At 43.9% G+C, this 19,157-nt stretch overlaps 1 protein-coding gene across 2 annotated transcripts; it reads left to right on the top strand.

The window, feature by feature from the left end:
• Positions 1-602: 602 nt before the first annotated feature.
• On the top strand, positions 603-17,452 carry foxk2a (forkhead box K2a). Of its 2 annotated transcripts, none has more exons than XM_042306068.1 (9): positions 603-1,087; positions 3,503-3,697; positions 6,049-6,199; positions 6,896-7,042; positions 7,383-7,576; positions 14,915-15,117; positions 15,218-15,478; positions 15,589-15,783; positions 15,940-17,452. In XM_042306068.1, the coding sequence occupies exons 1-9, from the start codon at positions 807-809 to the stop codon at positions 16,146-16,148; spliced, it is 1,836 nt and encodes a 611-aa protein (XP_042162002.1). In that variant the 5' UTR covers positions 603-806; the 3' UTR covers positions 16,149-17,452. The 2 variants fall into 2 exon arrangements, with proteins under 2 accessions (XP_042162002.1, XP_042162001.1); XM_042306067.1 differs by having other exon boundaries at positions 15,937-17,452.
• The last annotated feature ends 1,705 nt before the right edge of the window (positions 17,453-19,157 follow it).

The following is a 19,157-nucleotide window of genomic DNA, read 5'->3' as shown; positions in this document are numbered from 1 at the left end:
ATGGGGGGGTGAACAGGCAGTGGCTCGAGTGGTTGTTGTCCTTGGTGATCTTTTAGGCCTTCCTGTGACATTGGGTGCTGTAGGTGTCCAGGATGGCAGGTGAGATCGATTTTAAATACAGAAGTAACTAATAAGGAGTGAAAATATTTTGTATTTGAGAATAATTAAACCTTTATAGTGATGCTATAGTCACACCAGAGGACACATTCAAAGCACCGACATAAATTGGATATACATTTCAAATCCATGGTGGCCACAATATTTTGAGTTGTTAAGACATCATTTATTGCAACTATATGTTTTTTAATTCCTTTTTATAAGTTTATTTATTTATTTATTATAACTTTTGTTTTAGCAATATTGTATATCAACTACCCATTTACAAAACTTCAGTCCATTCCGTAATTCTCGGATACCATAGTTTACATTCAGCCATCGATTTGCGTGTCAGCCTACAGTGCAATCAAACCTGTTTTTTCCCAGTATTTATATGTGATTGTCATTGGTAAACACGGTTTATTTGCCTACCCAATCTTTGAAGTGATTGGATCGTTGAGCCATCAGTAACCTCCTTTCCGCCCATTTGGCCTCCTTTGGTTGGTTGTTGTCTTTTCTCTTTCTCTCTGTCGCGGCGGTGGGTTGGAGCCGCTGTGTCCCCGATCTGGCACGTTCCTGTCCAAATTATTCTCGGTTTAAAATTGGATTCCCTTTTACGAAATCTCAGAAATTCTCAACTCTGCCAAATTTAAAGTACTCTCCAATTCTATTTTTCCGCACACAGCCTCAACATTAGAACCCCCAAGAAGATGGCGATGGGGTCGGCAGTCGCCCGGCTTGAGGGCCGAGAATTCGAATACCTGATGAAGAAGAGGTCGGCGACCATCGGACGGAACTCATCGCAGGGCTCGGTGGACGTTAGCATGGGCCACTCCAGTTTCATCTCTCGCCGGCACCTCGAAATTTTCACCGCTGGTGAAGACGGCACCGGTAGCGGGGAATTCTACCTCCGATGCCTCGGCAAAAACGGGGTGTTTGTGGATGGGGTGTTCCAGAGACGAGGGGCTCCACCTCTGCAGCTCCCACGAATGTAAGATGGGTAGTATTTTACATTTTATGTCGAGATAGAACTGCTAGCTTACGTAAATGTGACTATATTCTGACCTCCGCTTTGTTATTGTTTTGTTCCCCCGCCGCCGCACGTGTTGTGTCAAGCAACACACGGCGCCTGTCCCCACCAAACGTTAGTGAGCCGCTAGCTAATGTCAACTGGCAACGCTTGTTTTCTTTGCATAGAATGGTTTCGCGAAACAACCTGAAAATGTTGTAATTTAACATTTAATACAATTACTAAGCGTGCATATATTTGTGTGAATATCTCTTGCTAGCACAGTGTTTGGAATATGTAGTGCCTTCAGAACGCATTCGAACCCTTTGATTTATTCTACATTGTTGTTACATCCTGACTTAAATGAATCTTTTTTTTCCCGTCACCCATCTAGATACCCCATAATGACAAAGTGAAAATGTTTTCAAATGTATTGAAAGTGAAATATCTCGTGTACATAAGTATTCACACCCCTGAGTCAATGCTTTGTAGAAGCGCCTTTGGTGGTGATTACAGCTTTGAGTCTTCTTGGGTATGTCTGGATCAGCTTTGCACATCTGGATTTGGGGATTTTCTCCCATTCTTTCTTGCAGACGTTCTCAAGCTCTGCTAAATTAGATGGGGCGTGGTGTTGAACAGCAATCTTCAAGTCTTTCAACATATTTAATGGGATTAAAGGCCGGGCTTTGGCTGGGCCATTCAAGGACTTTCACATTCTTGTCCTGAAGCCATTCCAGTGTTGCTTTGGCTGTAGTATGCTTGGGGGTCACTGTCCTGTTGGAATGAAAATCTTCACCCTAGTCAAATGTCATTTGCACTGATGCAGGTTCTCATCAAGGATATGCATTTGTTTGGCTCCATTCATTGTTCCTTCTATCCTTACCAGTCTCCCAGTCCATGCCGCTGAAAAGCATCCCCATAGCATGATGCCGCCACCACCATGCTTCACGGGAGGGATGGTGTGATGAGCTGTGCCTTTTCCAGATGTAGAGCTTTGCATTCAGACCAAAGCGTTACATTTGTCTCATCAGACCACAGAATATTTTTCCTTATGCTCTGAGTCTTTTTGCAAACCCATCACATGTGGTCATGTGCCTTTTTCTCAGCTCGGGAGTGGCCACTCTCCCATAAAGCCCAGATTGGTAAAGTGCTGTAGAGACTGTTGTCCTTCTGGCAGGTTAGCCCATCTCAGCCAAGGAACTGTAGTTCTGTCAGAGGGATCATTGAGTTCTTGGTCACCTCCCTGACCAAGGTCCTTCTTGCCTGGTTACTCAGTTTGGTCAGACAGCCAGCTCTAGGCAGAGTCTGAGTAGTTCTATATTTTTTCCATTTCACAATGATGGAGACCACTATGCTCTTGGAAACTTTCAACACTCAGTAAATAGTTTTATACCCTTCCCCAAAATATGCCACATCACAAATCTTTCTACGGCCAGTTCCTTGGACTTAATGGTATGTTTTCTGCTCTGACATGCACTATCAACTGTGGGACCTTACATTGACAGGTGTGTTGTTTTCTAAATTTTGTCCAAGCAATTGAATTGGCCACAGGTGGACTTGAACCTGAGCTCAAGTTAGTGTCATAGCAAAAGGGTGTGACAACTTCTGTCAATTTGATATGTGTTTAATTTTCAAAAATGTCTAAAAAACATGTTTTCACTTTGCCATTATGGGGTATTGTGTGTAGATAGATTATTATCCATTTTGAATTCAAGCTGTAACACAACAACATGTGGAATAAGTCAAGGGGTTTGAATACTTTCTGAAGGCCCTTCAGCTAGTTACCTGTACGTTTGCGATGGGCCGTGCTCATTCTCAGCATTATTTCAAGTCGGATCGGATGTGTTGCAATGTTTGCGCGGCATCATGTAGAAACAAACTATACCTACCTCGTGCTTCTATCGTCAGTATGGTTTCTAGATCAAGCTGAATTGCTAACTTTTCCAAATGTTCCCTGTAGGAAATGGTCAGTAGAAGTAGGGGGGGTTTGAAATAGTCTTGATTAGTAGACCTGTTTACAACTCTGATTCTATGAGGTCTGAAATATCAACTAGGCCTATGTCACAGCAGGCCAGTCAGCTGGTCCCAGAGCAGATGATATGGTCCAAATATACCCCCATGTAATAATAAGACCTGTTATGTAAGTGTCATGATGGCCATCCATTTATAAACCCAGTTTAATGGCTAACTCTTCTGGCCCATATTGGTTTATTAGAGCTGCGCTGCTCATTTTGACTGTGTGCAAAGATGGCCATAGCTTCACTGCTGGTGTGTAGCAGTCAATATGCATAATGAAAGAGACATTCTCACAATTGTTGAGTGAGTCTGGATGGCCTGCACTTGTCATGTCCTGATATTATCTGACTCTCCCTCCCTCTCTCTCTCTTTGTTCTCTAGGTGCTGTTTCCGGTTCCCAAGCACCAACATCAAGATCACGTTCACAGCCCTGTCCAGCGATAAGAAGGAGCGTAGGAACGTGTCGGAGTCACCGGTCAAGCCCGTCCAGCACCAAATGGCGCCGCTGACCATCAACATTCCAGACAACATCGCCCACCTCATAAGCCCGCTGCCCTCACCCACTGGCACCCTCAGGTGAGACTGGAGTGAAGTTGGAGCCATGAAACGGTCAGAGCAAATAGCATGGTTATTTAAATCTGGACCTCGATGCGAGTTCAAATGCTGATTTTTATTCTTCCCCACCTAATCAGGGACGGATTTAGACCTTTCTCACTTGGTGGGTGCAATTAATTATCAGGTAGACCAGAACCAGCCATACCGGACCCCCAGGCTTAGATTTGAATACTCCTGGTGTGTATGTATGTATCGGAATGGCCAATTTTAATTAGGGCCGTTTTCATAACAATCGGTAATCAGCATTTTTGGACACCGATCACGGCCGATTACATTGCACTCCACGAGGAGACTGTGTGGCAGGCTGACTCCCTGTCATGCGAGTGCAGCTAGGAGCCAGGGTAAGGTGCTAGCTAGCATTAATCGTATCTTATAAAAAACAATCAATCTTAACATAATCACTAGTTAACTACGCATGGTTGATGATATTACTAGTTTATCTAGCTTGTCCTGCATTGCATATAATCGATGCGGTGCCTGTTAAATTATCATTGAATCACATCCTACTTCGCCAAACGGGTGATTTAATGAGCGCATTCGTGAAAAAAGCGCTGTCGTTGCACCAATGTGTACCTAACCAAATCAAATCAAATTTATTTATATAGCCCTTCGTACATCAGCTGATATCTCAAAGTGCTGTACAGAAACCCAGCCTAAAACCCCAAACAGCAAGCAATGCAGGTGTAGAAGCACGGTGGCTAGGAAAAACTCCCTAGAAAGGCCAAAACCTAGGAAGAAACCTAGAGAGGAACCAGGCTATGTGGGGTGGCCAGTCCTCTTCTGGCTGTGCCGGGTGGAGATTATAACAGAACATGGCCAAGATGTTCAAATGTTCATAAATGACCAGCATGGTCGAATAATAATAAGGCAGAACAGAACCTAACCATAAACATCAACCCCTTTCTTAAAATCAATACACAAGTATATATTTTTAAACCTGCATATTTAGTTAATATTGCCTGCTAACATGAATTTCTTTTAACTAGGGAAATTGTGTCACTTCTCTTGCGTTCTGTGCAAGAGTCGGGGTATATGCAGCAGTTTGGGCCGCCTGGCTCGTTGCGAACTGTGTGAAGACTTTCTTCCCAACAAAGACAGCCAACTTCACCAAACAGGGGATGATTTAACCAAAGTGCATTTGCAGAAAAAAGCACAATCGTTGCACGAATGTACCTAACCATAAACACCAATGCGTTTCTTAAAATCAATACACAGAAGTATATATTTTTTTAAACCTGCATATGTAGTTAAAAGAAATCCAGGTTAGCAGGCAATATTAAACTAGGGAAATTGTCACTTCTCATGCGTTTATTGCACGCAGAGTCAGGTTATATGCAACAGTTTGGGACGTCTGGCTCGTTGCGAACTAATTTGCCAGAGTTTTACGTAATTATGACGTAACATTGAAAGTTGTGCAATGTAACAGCAATATTTAGACTTATGGATGCCACCCGTTAGATAAAATACGTAACGGTTCTGTATTTCACTGAAAGAATAAACGTTTTGTTTACAAAATGATAGTTTCTGGATTTTTACCATATTAATGACCTAAGGCTCGTATTTCTGTGTGTTATAATTAAGTCTATTATTTGATAGAGCAGTCTGAATGAGCGGTGGTAGGCAGCAGCAGGCTCATAAGCATTCATTCAAACAGCACTTTTGTGCCTTTGCCAGCAGCTCTTCGCTGTGCTTCAAGCATTGAGCTGTTTATGACTTCAAGCCTATCAACTCCCGAGATTAGGCTGATGTAACCGATGTGAAATGGCTAGCTAGTTAGCGGGGTGCGCGCTAATAGCGTTTTCAATAGGTGACGTCTCTCGCTTAGACCTTGAAGTAGTTGTTCCCCTTGCTCTGCAAGGGCCACTGCTTTTGTGGAGCGATGGGTAACGATGCTTCGAGGAGGGCTGTTGTCGACGTGTGCCTGGTTCGAGCCCAGGTAGGGGCGAGGAGAGGGACGGAAGCTATACTGTTCCACTGGCAATACTAAAGTGCCTATAAGAACATCCAATAGTTGAAGGTATATGAAATACAAATGGTATAGACAGAAATAGTCCTATAGTAACTACAACCGAAAGCTTCTTACATGGGAATATTGAAGATATTCATGTTAAAAGTAACCACCAGCTTTCATATGTTTTCGTGTTCTGAGCAAGGAACTTAAACGTTAGCTTTTTTACATGGCACATATTGCACTTTTACTTTCTTCTCCAACACTTCGTTGTTTCATTATTTATTAGATATTTTTTTGCCATCGCAGGATTACCATGCTCTCTCCCACTGTCTCACTTAAATTTGTTTCTCGTCCCCCACAGTGCCGCCAACTCCTGTCCAAACTCCTGTCCGTCAAGTCCCAGAGGGGCGGGGCTGTCTGGCTATAGGATGGGCCGCGTGCTGACCGCTGACCTCGTCAACGAGAACTCCCAAACAGACGACAAGGACGGCTCGGGTGGAGACAGCCCCAAGGTGAGACACCAGCAACTCAGGGATGCATCTGAAGTGGCTTCCTCTCCTTGTCTCCTTTCCTTTACACTGATATGAAAAAGAGAAGATCAGTCAAGGCAGTGTAATGGAAGCTAAATGAGAGACCAGGCCACGTCTGACAGACCAGTACTGATGAAGGAAAGTATATGAGAAGAGGATTCCTCAGTAGACAGTTGAAATGCACTCCTAGTCCTGAGGTGAGTCGGCAAAGTGAAGCGTTCAGAACGGTGCAAATAGAAATGAGACTAAAAGAGCTAAACTATTCCCTGTTCTACCTGACAGACAGTGCTATCTGTTCTACCCAATACGTTTCTGTCTCAACGTTCTGTTGCACCCTCTTGAATACATCCCTGAGCCCAGGGTGACGGAACACATTGGATTTGTTTTGGTTCTCTGGGGTGGGTTACTCATTGAAGTCCGTTGAAACATTCGGGGAAAACATAAACTTGAGTGAGGAACCCTGGTGAATGCTAGTAAAATAGGGGGAGGGTGGGGCTTTACTTGTTTTCCAACATGTGTGAGGAACATGAAACTGAAAACAAGTTCCCACAAAACCAAACCCTTTTATTTTTTTTGAAATTGACCCAGATAAGCATATGCAATTATAGCAAAAAATCTAAATGCTGCAATATCTGTAGCATGAAATAAAGCCCAATTCACCATTTGTTCTGTCCTCAGGATGACTCCAAGCCACCGTATTCCTATGCCCAACTAATAGTCCAGGCCATCACCATGGCCCCCGACAAGCAGCTGACTCTGAATGGGATTTACACACACATCACCAAGAACTACCCCTACTACAGGACCGCAGACAAAGGCTGGCAGGTTGGTGAATCCACCCTGTATTTCATGCTGCTGTGGTATTTCTTAAAATGAGAGACAAACTGACATTGAAGTAAACAGCTTCTTTTTAAGTTATCCTGTCTCACTTTATCCATCACAATCGTTCGTTCATGTGTTTTTGAACTGAACTCAATTGCTTACATCGTCCTCCCTTGTGTTCCAGAAACTGATTCATTGTTTCTCTCGCTCCCCCCCCTTCTGTCTCATTCCCTGGTGTTCTATAATTCCATCATTCTCACTTCTGTCTTGTTCCAGAATCTCAATCTCTTGTTCCATAACCTTTCCATAGTAATGAATACTGTCTCTCTCTTTTGTGTTCTAGAACTCGATCCGTCACAACTTGTCTCTGAACCGCTACTTCATCAAAGTGGCTCGGTCTCAGGAAGAACCGGGTAAGGGATCGTTCTGGAGGATCGACCCCTCATCAGAGGGCAAGTTGTGTGAACAGGCGTTCAGGAAACGCAGGGCCAGGGGGGTACCCTGCTTCAGGACCCCGCTGGGGCCCCTCTCATCTAGGTAATACTCTTTCCATGTACACTGAGTGTACAAAACATTAGGAACACCTGCTCTTTCCATGACAGACTGACCAGGTGAAGGCTATGACCCCTTGGTGATTGTCACCTGTTAAATCCACTTCAGACAGTGTAGATGAAGGGAAGGAGACAAGTTAAAGAAGGATTTTTAAGCCTTGAGACATGGATAGTGCACATGTGCCATTCAGAGGGTGAATGCCAGGCCTACCATTTTGTGTGGGAAGAACCGCAACACATTTGGGGTTTTCCACGCTCAAAAGTTTTCTATGTGTATCAAGAATGGTCCACCACCCAAAGGACATCCAGCCAACTGGACACAGCTGTGGAAAGCATTGGAGTCAACATGGGCCAGCATCCCTGTGGAATGCTTTCAACACCTTGTAGAGTCCATGCCCGGACAAATTGAGGCTGTTCTGAGGGCAAAAGGGGGTGCAACTCAATATTAGGAAGGTTTTCCTAATGTTTTATACACTCAGTATATATTTCCCTCATATACAGTGCATTCGGAAAGTATTCAGACCCCTTCACTTTTCCACATTTTGTTACGTTACAGCCTTATTCTAAAATTGATTAAATATATTTGTTTCCTCAATCTACATACAATACCCCATAATGACAAAGCGAAAATCAGGTTTTTAGAAATGTATGCACATTTATTTAAAAAAAAAAACATACCTAATTTACATAAGTATTCAGACCCTTTGCTATGAGACTCGAAATTGAGCTCAGGTGCATGCTGTTTCCATTGATCATCCTTGAGATGTTTTTACAACTTGGAGTCCACCTGTGGTAAATTCATTAGATTGGACATGATTTGGAAAGGCACACACTTGCCTTTATAAGGTCCCACAGTTGATAGTCCATGTCAGAGAAAAAAACAAGCCATGAGGTCAAAGGAATTGTCCGTAGACCTCCGAGACAGGATTGAGTCGAGGCACAGATCTGGGGAAGGGTACCAACACATTTCTACAGCATTGCAGGTCCCCAATAACACAGAGGCCTCCATCATTCTTTAATGGAAGAAGTTGTGCATATTGCTCAAACTGAGCAATCGGGGGAGAAGGGCCTTGGTGAAGGTGGTAACTAAGAACCCAATGGTCACTTTGACAGAGCTCCAGAGTTCCTCTGTGGAGATGGGATAACCTTCCAGAAGGACAACCATCTCTGCAGCATTCCACCAATCAGGCCTTTATGGTAGAGTGGCCAGACGGAAGCCAATCCTCAGTAAAAGGCACATGACAGCCCACTTGGAGTTTGCCAAAAGGCACCTAAAGGACTCTCAGACCATGAGAAACAAGATTCTCTGGTCTGATGAAACCAAGCTTGAACTCTTTGGCTTGAATACTAAGCATCACGTCTGGAGGAAACCTGGCACAATCCCTACGGTGAAACGTGGTGGTGGCAGCATCAGGCTGTAGGGATGTTTTTCAACGGCAGACACTGGGAGAGTAGTTCGGATCGAGGCAAAGGTGAACGGAAGTACAGAGATCCTTGATGAAAACCTGCTCCAGAGCGCTCAGAACCTCAGACTGGGGCAAATGTTCACCTTCCAACAGGACAATGACCCTAAGCACACAGCCAAGCACACAGAAAATAGCTGCACAGCAACGATCCCCACCCAACCTGACAGAGCTTGAGGATCTGCAGAGAAGAATGGGAGAAACTCCCCAAATACAGGTGTGCCGAGCTTGTAGCGTCATATCCAAGAAGACTGGAAGCTGTAATCTCTGCCAAAGGTGCCTCAGCAAAGTACTGAGTAAAGGGTATTTTTTACATTTGCAAAAATGGCTAAACCTGTTTTTTCTTTCTCGTTATGGGGTATTTTCAAATCAAATTTGATTTGTCACATGCGACGTAGACCTTACAGTGAAATGCTTACTTACAAGCCCTTAACCAACAATGCAGTTAAGAAAATATCTATACAAAAAGAATAACAAATAATTAAAGAGCAGCAGTAAATAACCCCGCTATTGTTATGTACAGGGGATACTGGCACAGAATCAATGTGCGGGGGGCACTGGTGTCAAGGTAATTGAGGTAATATGTCAGAAGTTTACATAGACTTAGGTTGGAGTCATTAAAACTCGTTTTTCAACCACTCCACAAATTTCTTGTTAACAAACTGTATTTTTGGCAAGTCTGTAAGGACATCTACTTTGTGCATGACACAAGTCATTTTTCTAACAATTGTTTACAGACAGATTATTTCACTTATTATTCACTGTATCACAATTCCAGTGGGTCAGAAGTTTACATACACTTAAGTTGACTGTGCCTTTAAACAGCTTGGAAAATTCCAGAAAATCATGTCACGGCTTTAGAAGCTTCTGATAGGCTAATTGACATACTTTGAGTCAATTGGAGGTGTACTTGTGGATGTGTTTCAAGGCCTACCTTCAAACTCAGTGCCTCTTTTGCTTGATATCATGGGAAAATCAAAAGAAATCAGCCAAGACCTCAGAAAAAAATTTGTTGACCTCCACAAGTCTGGTTCATCCTTGGGAGCAATTTCCAAATGCATGAAAGTACCACGTTCATCTGTACAAACAATAGTACGCAACTATAAACACCATGGGACCACGCAGCCGTCATACCGCTCAGGAAGGAGACACGTTCTGTCTCCTAGAGATCAAATCAAATCAAATTTTATTTGTCACATACACATGGTTAGCAGATGTTAATGCGAGTGTAGCGAAATGCTTGTGCTTCTAGTTCCGACAATGCAGTAATAACGAACAAGTAATCTAACTAACAATTCCAAAAACTACTGTCTTATACACAGTGTAAGGGGATAAAGAATATGTACATAAGGATATATGAATGAGTGATGGGTACAGAGCAGCATAGGCAAGATACAGTAGATGATATCGAGTACAGTATATACATATGAGATGAGTATGTAAACCAAGTGGCATAGTTAAAGTGGCTAGTGATACATGTATTACATAAGGATGCAGTCGATGATATAGAGTACAGTATCTACGTATGCATATGAGATGAATAATGTAGGGTAAGTAACATTATATAAGGTAGCATTGTTTAAAGTGGCTAGTGATATATTTACATCATTTCCCATCAATTCCCATTATTAAAGTGGCTGGAGTAGAGTCAGTGTCATTGACAGTGTGTTGGCAGTAGCCACTCAATGTTAGTGGTGGCTGTTTAACACATTTCTACAGCATTGCAGGTCCCCAATAACACAGAGGCCTCCATCATTCTTTAATGGTGGAGACAGATGAACGTACTTTGGTGCGAAAAGTGCAAATCGATCCCAGAACAACAGCAAAGGACCATGTGAAGATGCTGGAGGAAACAGGTACAAATAAAAAAAGTCAGACTACGATTTGCAACTGCATATGGGGACAAAGATTGTACTTTTTGGAGAAATGTCCTCTGGTCTGATGAAACAAAACAACTGTTTGGCCATGATGACCATCGTTATGTTTGGAGGAAAAAGGTGGAGGCTTGCAAGCTGAAGAACACCATCCCAACCGTGAAGCACGGGGGTGGCAGCATCATGTTGTGGGGGTGCTTTGCTGCAGGAGGGACTGGTGCACTTCACAAAATAGATGGCAGCATGAGGAAGGAAAATTATGTGGATAGATTGAAGCGACATCTCAAGACATCAGTCAGGAAGTTAGAGCTTGGTCGCAAATAGGTCTTCCAAATGAACAATGACCCCAAGCATACTTGCAAAAAGGCTTAAGGACAACAAAGTCAAGGTATTGGAGTGGCCATCACAAAGCCATGACCTCAGTCCTAAAGACAATTTGTGGGCAGAACTGAAAAAGTGTGTGCGAGCAAGGAGGCCTAGAAACCTGACTCAGTTACACCAGCTCTGTCAGGAGGAATGGGCCAAAATTCACCCAACTTATTGTGGGAAGCTTGTGGAAGGCTACCCAAAACATTTGACCCAAGTTAAACAATTTAAAGGCAATGCTACCAAATACTAATTGAGTGTCTGTAAACTTCTGACCCACTAGAAATGTGATGAAAGAAAAGCTAAAATAGAATGATTTATCCTACTATTATTCTGACATTTCACATTTCTTAAAATAAAGTGGTGATCCTAACTGACCTAAGACAGGAAATGTTTACTAGGATAAAATGTCATAAATTGTGAAAAACTGAATTTAAATGTATTTGGCTGAAGTGTATGTAAAGTCGGAGACTTCAACTGTACATGTAGGTAGTTATTAAAGTGACTATGCATAGGTAAGAGTAGAAGGTGGGGGGTCAATGCAAATAGTTTGAGTAGCCATTTGATTAGATGTTCAGGAGTCTAATGGCTTGGGGGTAGAAGCTGTTTAGAAGCCTCATGGACTTGGTGCTCCGGTACCGCTTGCCGTGCGGTAGCAGAGAGAACAGTCTCTACGGTGGCAGGAGTCTTTGACAATTTATGGCCTTCCTCTGACACCGTCTTGTATAGAGGTTCTGGATGTTAGGAAGCTTGGCCCTGGTGATGGACTGGGCCGTAGGCACTTCCGTGTGTAGTGCCTGGCAGTCGTAGGCCGAGCAGTTGCCATACCAGCCACTTATACAACCCGTCAGGATGCTCTTGATGGTGCAGATGTAAAACCTTTTGAGGATCTGAGGACCCATGTCAAATCTTTTCAGTCTCCTGAGGGGGAATAGGTTTTGCCATGCCCTCTTCACGACTGTCTTGGTGTGCTTGGACCATGTTGGTGATGTGGACACCAAGGAAATTGAAGCTCTCAATCTGCTCCACTACAGCCCCATCAATGAGACTGGGGGTGTGCTCAGTACTCCTTTTCCTGTAGTCCACAATCATCTCCTTTGTCTTGGTCACGTTGAGGGAGAGGTTGTTGTCCTTGCACCACACGGTCAGGTATTTGACCTCCTCCCTGTAGGCCGTCTCATCGTTGTCGGTGATCAGGCCTACCACTGTTGTCATCGGCAAACTTAATGATTGTGTTTGCGTTGTGCCTGGCCATGCAGTCATGAGTGAACAGGTACAGGAGGGGACTGAGCACGCACCCCTGAGGGGACCCCCGTGTTGAGGATCAGCGTGTTGTTACCTACCCTTACCACCCGGGGGTGGCACGTCAAGACGTACAGGATCCAGTTGTAGAGGGAGGTGTTTAGTCCCAGGGTCCTTAGCTTAGTGATGAGCTTTGGGAGCACTAGGGTGTTGAACGCTGAGCTGTAGTCAAAGAATAGCATTCTCACATAGGTGTTCCTTTTCCTTGTTGTCCTTTTTGTGGGTAAGGGCAGTGTGGAGTGCAATAGAGATTGTATCATCTGTGGATCTGTTGGGGTGGTATGCAAATTGGAGTGGGTCTAGGGTTTCTGGGATAATGTTGTTGTGAGCCATGACCAGCCTTTCAAAGCATTTCATGGCTACAGAAGTGAGTGCTACAGGTCGGTAGTCATTTAGGCAGGTGACCTTAGTGTTCTTGGGCACAGGGACTATGGTGGTCTGATTGAAACATGTTGGTATTACAGACTCCGACAGGGAGAGGTTCAAAATGTCAGTGAAGACTCTTGCCAGTTGGTCAGCGCACGCTTGGAGTACACGTCCTGGTAATCCGTCTGGCCCTGCGGCCTTGTGAATGTTGACCTGTTTAAAGGTCTTACTCACACAAGCTGCAGAGAACGTGATCACAGTCGTCCGGAACAGCTGATGCTCTCATGTATGTTTCTGTGTTACTTGCCTCAGTGAGTATAGAAGTTATTTTGCTCGTCTGGTAGGCTCGTGTCACTGGGCAGCTCTTAGCTGTGCTTCCCTTTGTAGTCTGTACAATTCGATCTTGGTCCTGTATTAATGCTTTGCCTGTTTGATGGTTCGTCGGAGGCTATAGTGTGATTTCTTATAAGCACAGTGCAATTTCCGGTAATCCATGGATTCTGGTTGGGATATGTACATACGGTCATGGGGACGACGTCATCGATGCACTTATTGATGAAGCCAGTGACTGACGTGGTGTATTCCTCAATGCCATCAGAAGAATCTTGGAACATATTCCAGTCTTTGCTAGCAAAACAGTCCTGTAGTTTAGCATTTGCTTCATCTGACCACTTTTTCTATAGAGTCACTGGTGCTTCCTGCTTTAATTTTTGCTTGTAAACAGGAATCTAGAGGATAGAATTATGGTCAGATTTGCCAAATGGAGGGCGAAGGAGAGCTTCGTACATGTCTGTGTGTGGAGTAAAGGTGGTCTAGAGGTTATATCCCCCCCCCCTCCGGTTGCACATTTAACATGCTGATAGAAATTGGGTAAAATTGATTTAAAGTCCCCAGCCACCTGGAGCGCCGCCTCTGGATGAGCGTATACCTTTTTGCTTATTGAGTGCTGTTTTAATTCCAGCATTGGTCTGTGGTGGTATGTAGACAGCTACGAAAAATACAGATGATTAAACTCTCTAGGTAGATAGCTTATCATGAGATACTCTACCTCAGGCGAGCAAAACCTCGAGACTTCCTTAGATATCGTGCACCAACTGTTGTTTACAAATATACATAGGCCCCGCCCCTTGTCTTACCAGACAGAGGCTGCTGTTCTGTCCTGCCGATGGAGGGTATAACCCTCCAGCTGTATGTTCTTAATGTCGTCGTTCAGCCATGACTCTGTGAAACATAAAATATTTACAGTTAATGTCCCGTTGGTAGGATATACATGCTTTCAGTTCGTCCCATTTATTTTCCAGCGATTTGAATGTTAGCTGACAATACGGATGGCAAAGGCAGGTTAGCCACTCATCGCCTGATCCTCACAAGGCATCCCGATCTCTTTCCACGAAATCTGTTTCTTTCTCCAGCGAATGACTGGGATGAGGGCCTGTTCGGGTGTTGAGTATATCCTTCCCGTCCGACTCATTAAAGAATTGTGTGTAGATTGAAAGGGGGGCGATTTAATCCATTTTAGAATAAGGCAGTAACGTAACAAAATGTGGAGAAAGTCAAAGGGTCTGAATACTTTCCAAATGCACTGTGTGTATATATACTGTAGTTTGAAATGGCATGCCCCCTGTGAGCTCAGTTAGGCACTGCAGGTAGATTAAATGATGTCTGTCTGGGACACTGAGCTCTTAACCTAACATACCATGTATAAAATAAACATTTGAAACCAGATCCCCCTAGATGCTTGTCTTGACGAAAACTGAAAAAAATATGTAGTGTCGCCTTGTTAACTCTAAAACCGGAACATCAGGTTTTTGGGGAACTTGCAAAGGCTACTGAGCTCTAAATGAGCCAATGGGCTCTGGGGAGGATGTTTCTTATTGGTATGCGCACACAGATGACAGCACACACTTTCACGTTTGCATCATTCTAATAGTCTTCCTGCTGTCTTCCCTTCAGGAGTGCCCCGGCCTCTCCTAGCCACACAGGGGGGCTGTCGGCCCACTCCAGTGGTGTGCAGACTCCAGAAAGCCTATCCAGGGAGGGCTCCCCTGTCCCCATGGACCCAGAGCCAGCTCGGGCCACAGCTCCCACCACGGCCACTGCCCTACAGCCCAAACTAGCTGTCATCCAGGAGGCCCAATTCGCTAAGAGTGCTACTGGTGAGTTATGTTGGAAGTTTTTTTTTTTTTTTTTTACTCTAGTGGTGGGTGGTAAAACCACTCCATTTCGTGTCTGACCTCTGACACTTGTTTCTGACAGGCTCCCCTCTGAACAGCCAGCCGGTGCTGATCGCCATGCAGCGACAGTTGCCCCAGACGACAATGAAGCCTGTTACCTACACCATGGCAACGCCTGTCATGACAACAGCTGTAAGCTCTGCCCCCATCATGCAGACAGTGCACGTACTCCAACAGATTCCGATGGTCACCATGGCTACCGTCGCTGCCACACAGAATTCAGTTGTTACGCTGAAAACAGAACCGCAGGAGAACGGAGGGGGAGACCACAATGGGGTCAAAGGTGGGGAGACTGATTTACAGTACATTTTTCCATTCTTTGCTGTAACAGTCCCTTTTATAAATTTAAGATTTGTAGTCTTATATTGCAAAGTGTTTGTTGCTCTTTCCCAGTCAAAGTGGAGTCTGTCCCAGGCATCACTACTTCCTCTATAGGCGGGGCCAATCGCATAATCCAGACCTCCCAGGCCACACCCCTAACAGTTACCATCGTGCAACAACCTCCCCTGGGCCAGCATCGGCTTCCTATCAAGGCCATCACACAGAACGGGACTCACCTGGTTCCCATCACTACTGCTGCTAACACAGGTGAGACATTTTCAAAATGGCACCCAACACCCATGAAGCTTTAAAAATGGCAGATAAAAATTACTTTACCAGCCTTTTCACTCCGTACTGCTTGTTTATGTCATGCCTGCCAGGAATCCAGTAGTGAAACTCACTCTCTATCCCCTTTCTCAGCAGTAGTGAACCCCCTCCACCTGTTGGCTGCTCATGCCTCTGCCTCTGCATCGCTGCCCACCAAGAGGCAAAACGGGGAGCTGACCGACCACCCCGAACCCAAGAGGGTCAAAACTGAGGAGGGGGGCGAGAGCATAGCCCCCGTTGTAACCAACTCGTGCACAAGCGGAGACGGGGACAATGGGGTTAGTGAAAAGGCTGGCGATAAGTAGAGGTCTTGACCCCTCTCCTTAATGAGCTCTACTATTCTACTATCCCGCCCCCTCTGTTCTCACTCCCACGACCGGACTCCCACTCGAAACCACGTTTATCCTCTACTCCAAGGTGCCAAAAGAAAACGAGGTATTGATCCACCTCCGGACTACAGTATGTGTGAGTAGTAGACAGACCACCACCCACCCATTGGTATAAAAAGCAGAAAATAATATGATGCAAAAACTAAAAGACCAAAACCAGGACAAGCAACAACAACAAAAAAGGAAAATTAGAAGTTGTTAGAGGTGACCCTGTTTGAGATACAAACTACAACTAAACCTTAAGTGAAGCACAGTAAGTCTTGTTAACGTTTAAATGTAAATTAAGTCTATAAAAATGTAAATGAGATCAAAACAGACCTCTGGACTTTGACCACCAGAATCACCAAGCCTTCCACTGCTGATTGGAAAGTTCCTTTTTTTTTTTTTACACAGGACACAACCCCAAGAGAGGGAAGTAGCCAATGGCATCGTCCCGGCAGCATTATAGGCAAGCGCTTAATTTTTGGAAAGAAATGACCTAAGACAGTTAACAGTAGTGTATTCTGTAAAATAATGTGTTTGGGGAACCATTCCCTATATCTCTGGCAGCTAGCCTTCATGTCAACCTATCTAATGCAGTCGTGAGTAGATACACTTGAATCCTAGGATCTTCTTTGAGTGTACCACCCGTCTCCCAAGGCACACACATCTATTTAGTAATAACCATACTAAAAACTAGAAGTGGGGTCAAAGCATCTTACGTCACCTGATATTGTGGAATCCTGTATTTTTTTTTTGGGGGGGGTGGACTCTGTTCAGTGAAATGAATGTAGTCCCCTTTTCCTTCAAGAAAACACTATGGAGTGACTTGTTTTTCTGTTGTCAAAATCTTACGTTTCTTTATCGCTGTACATCTAGATTTTTCATATTTTAACAAAATATCCTATAAGATAAAAGTATATTTCCATGCGTGTTTGACTGTATGCTTCATCAATGCTTGCATGTTACTGAATTTAGAGAATGTACATGAGCAGATAACTGAAGAAAAACAAGACTGAATCAATGCTATACTGTATGATTCGGAACAGTGCTGCGCTTACCCTTTTCATTTGAGTTATTTCTTCCCCTCCTTTCTTCTGTTTTCCTTGTCATCAATGGCTGTTTCTGTTCAGATGGTATTCTATGTTTCCATGAGGAAAAACAAGTGATAGATGTTTGTTTGGCTTCAGTAAAATGCATTTTTTTCTTTTTTATATATATATAAATTAATTTAAACCTTCGTCCTGTGTCGTACCGCCTCTGTGTATTTCTGTCTCTCTGCTAAAGGCTCATTCCCAGAGACCGATACGGAATGTTTGTCGCCTTGTCAAGCAGTCAAAGAACATTGTTTTCAACCTGAGATGCCCTGAAGAGGCGGCGATGTTAGTTTCAGCAGCCAGCCACAGTGAGATCAACCATCCTTTTGCAAGGCATCTCTGGGTGACAATGCTGGAAATTTCACCAAATCGTATATTCCTCGACTCCTAATGCAGTGGTCCTTTAGGGGCCCAAGGTATGTTCTGTAACACTGGAGAGAAACGGCTGCTAAGCAGATAGTTTACATCTCTGCCTGGTGTTGAGATTAGGGAATACTAATCTAGTTCTAGGGAAGTAGGGAGGACAGTGCTGTTGATTGAGTCACCATGACACTGTAGCTGCATTCCTGGGAGTTTAGTGTTCCAGGAAGTTACTACGGGCCAGATGTGTGGGAAACGGGGAGAACACTTTTCTCTGGAACAAGGCTGCATCTGAAAGGGCACCCTATTCATTATATAGTGCACTACTTTTGACAAGAGTCTATAGCCTTGGTTTAGAGTAGTGCACCGTATAGGGAGCCATTTGGATCTGGCAACAAACTTCCCCCACATGGAGCTCTCATGTAATGGATAACAGAACCAACTGGACCACTTATGTCCATATGCTGACATTTTAACTGCCTGAAAACCATATCCTTTACTATAGTACTACTTTAGCCCTGAAAACACAGGGTGGCAGGTAGCCTAGTGGTTAGAGCGTTGGACTAGTAACCAAAAGGTTGCAAGATCGAATCCCCGAGGTAAGGTAAACTCTGTCGTTCTGCCCCTAAATAAAGGCAGTTAACCCACTGTTCCTAGGCCGCCATTGAAAATAATTTGTTCTTAACTGACTTGCCTAGTTAAATAAAAGGTCAAAAACACAAAGGGATAAGAGCTGTCTTGGAGTTTATGGAGCAAGCATGTTTCCTTCTAAAGTAACCTTCACACACAAACAGATCACACGACCCCCAAGCTAAGTCACCTACACTACCTGATGTTTTATTCACAAATTTAAATGCAGGATTTTACAATCATGTAGTGAGTGAATTCCACTTGCACAATCAGAGCAGGAAGCAACACATGAAATGCATTCAGAGTGGTTCCCATTGAACACAGAGAAATGAACGTTGGTACAAAGTTCAGATTTAACGGAACAAATGACAAATACACTAAACAATACATTGTAGCACAGCATTGTAAGGTCATGCACATGAGCCGATGCTGTGACAAACATAAGATGGGTTCTAAGGTTAATACTGCATGTAGATCCACACATTGAGTCGTATGTAGATCAGAATTTATGCTAGAAATTTGCTTAAGCTGACCATAGTGAACAAGCAGAAGAGTTCTCTTCATGGGCAAACTACACCAGCCAACTAAACCTCATCAGAAAGGAATGGGTGTACATTGTCACACAAAGAGAAGGTGGATTTTGGTTTAAATCAGATTGAATCTATGCCTAAGATTCAATCAGATCAAGCGTCAACCTGTGATAGCAGACACCCACATTTGACGGTGGAGCTGAGTTGGAGCCGTCAACTTTGAGCAGCTGCTCTTACGATCATTGTCACGAAGCCCACCGCTCCATTCACGTTAAAAGTTCAGAACAGGAAAGTGTAGGCTATACACGCTCAAATTGAAAACTAAATAA

This window comes from Oncorhynchus tshawytscha, linkage group LG25 (assembly GCF_018296145.1).
Source record: "Oncorhynchus tshawytscha isolate Ot180627B linkage group LG25, Otsh_v2.0, whole genome shotgun sequence".
In the NCBI taxonomy this organism is placed as follows: domain Eukaryota; kingdom Metazoa; phylum Chordata; class Actinopteri; order Salmoniformes; family Salmonidae; genus Oncorhynchus; species Oncorhynchus tshawytscha.
The sequence above is the reverse complement of the archived record's forward strand: the minus strand, read 5'-3'. Positions and strand labels throughout refer to the sequence as shown.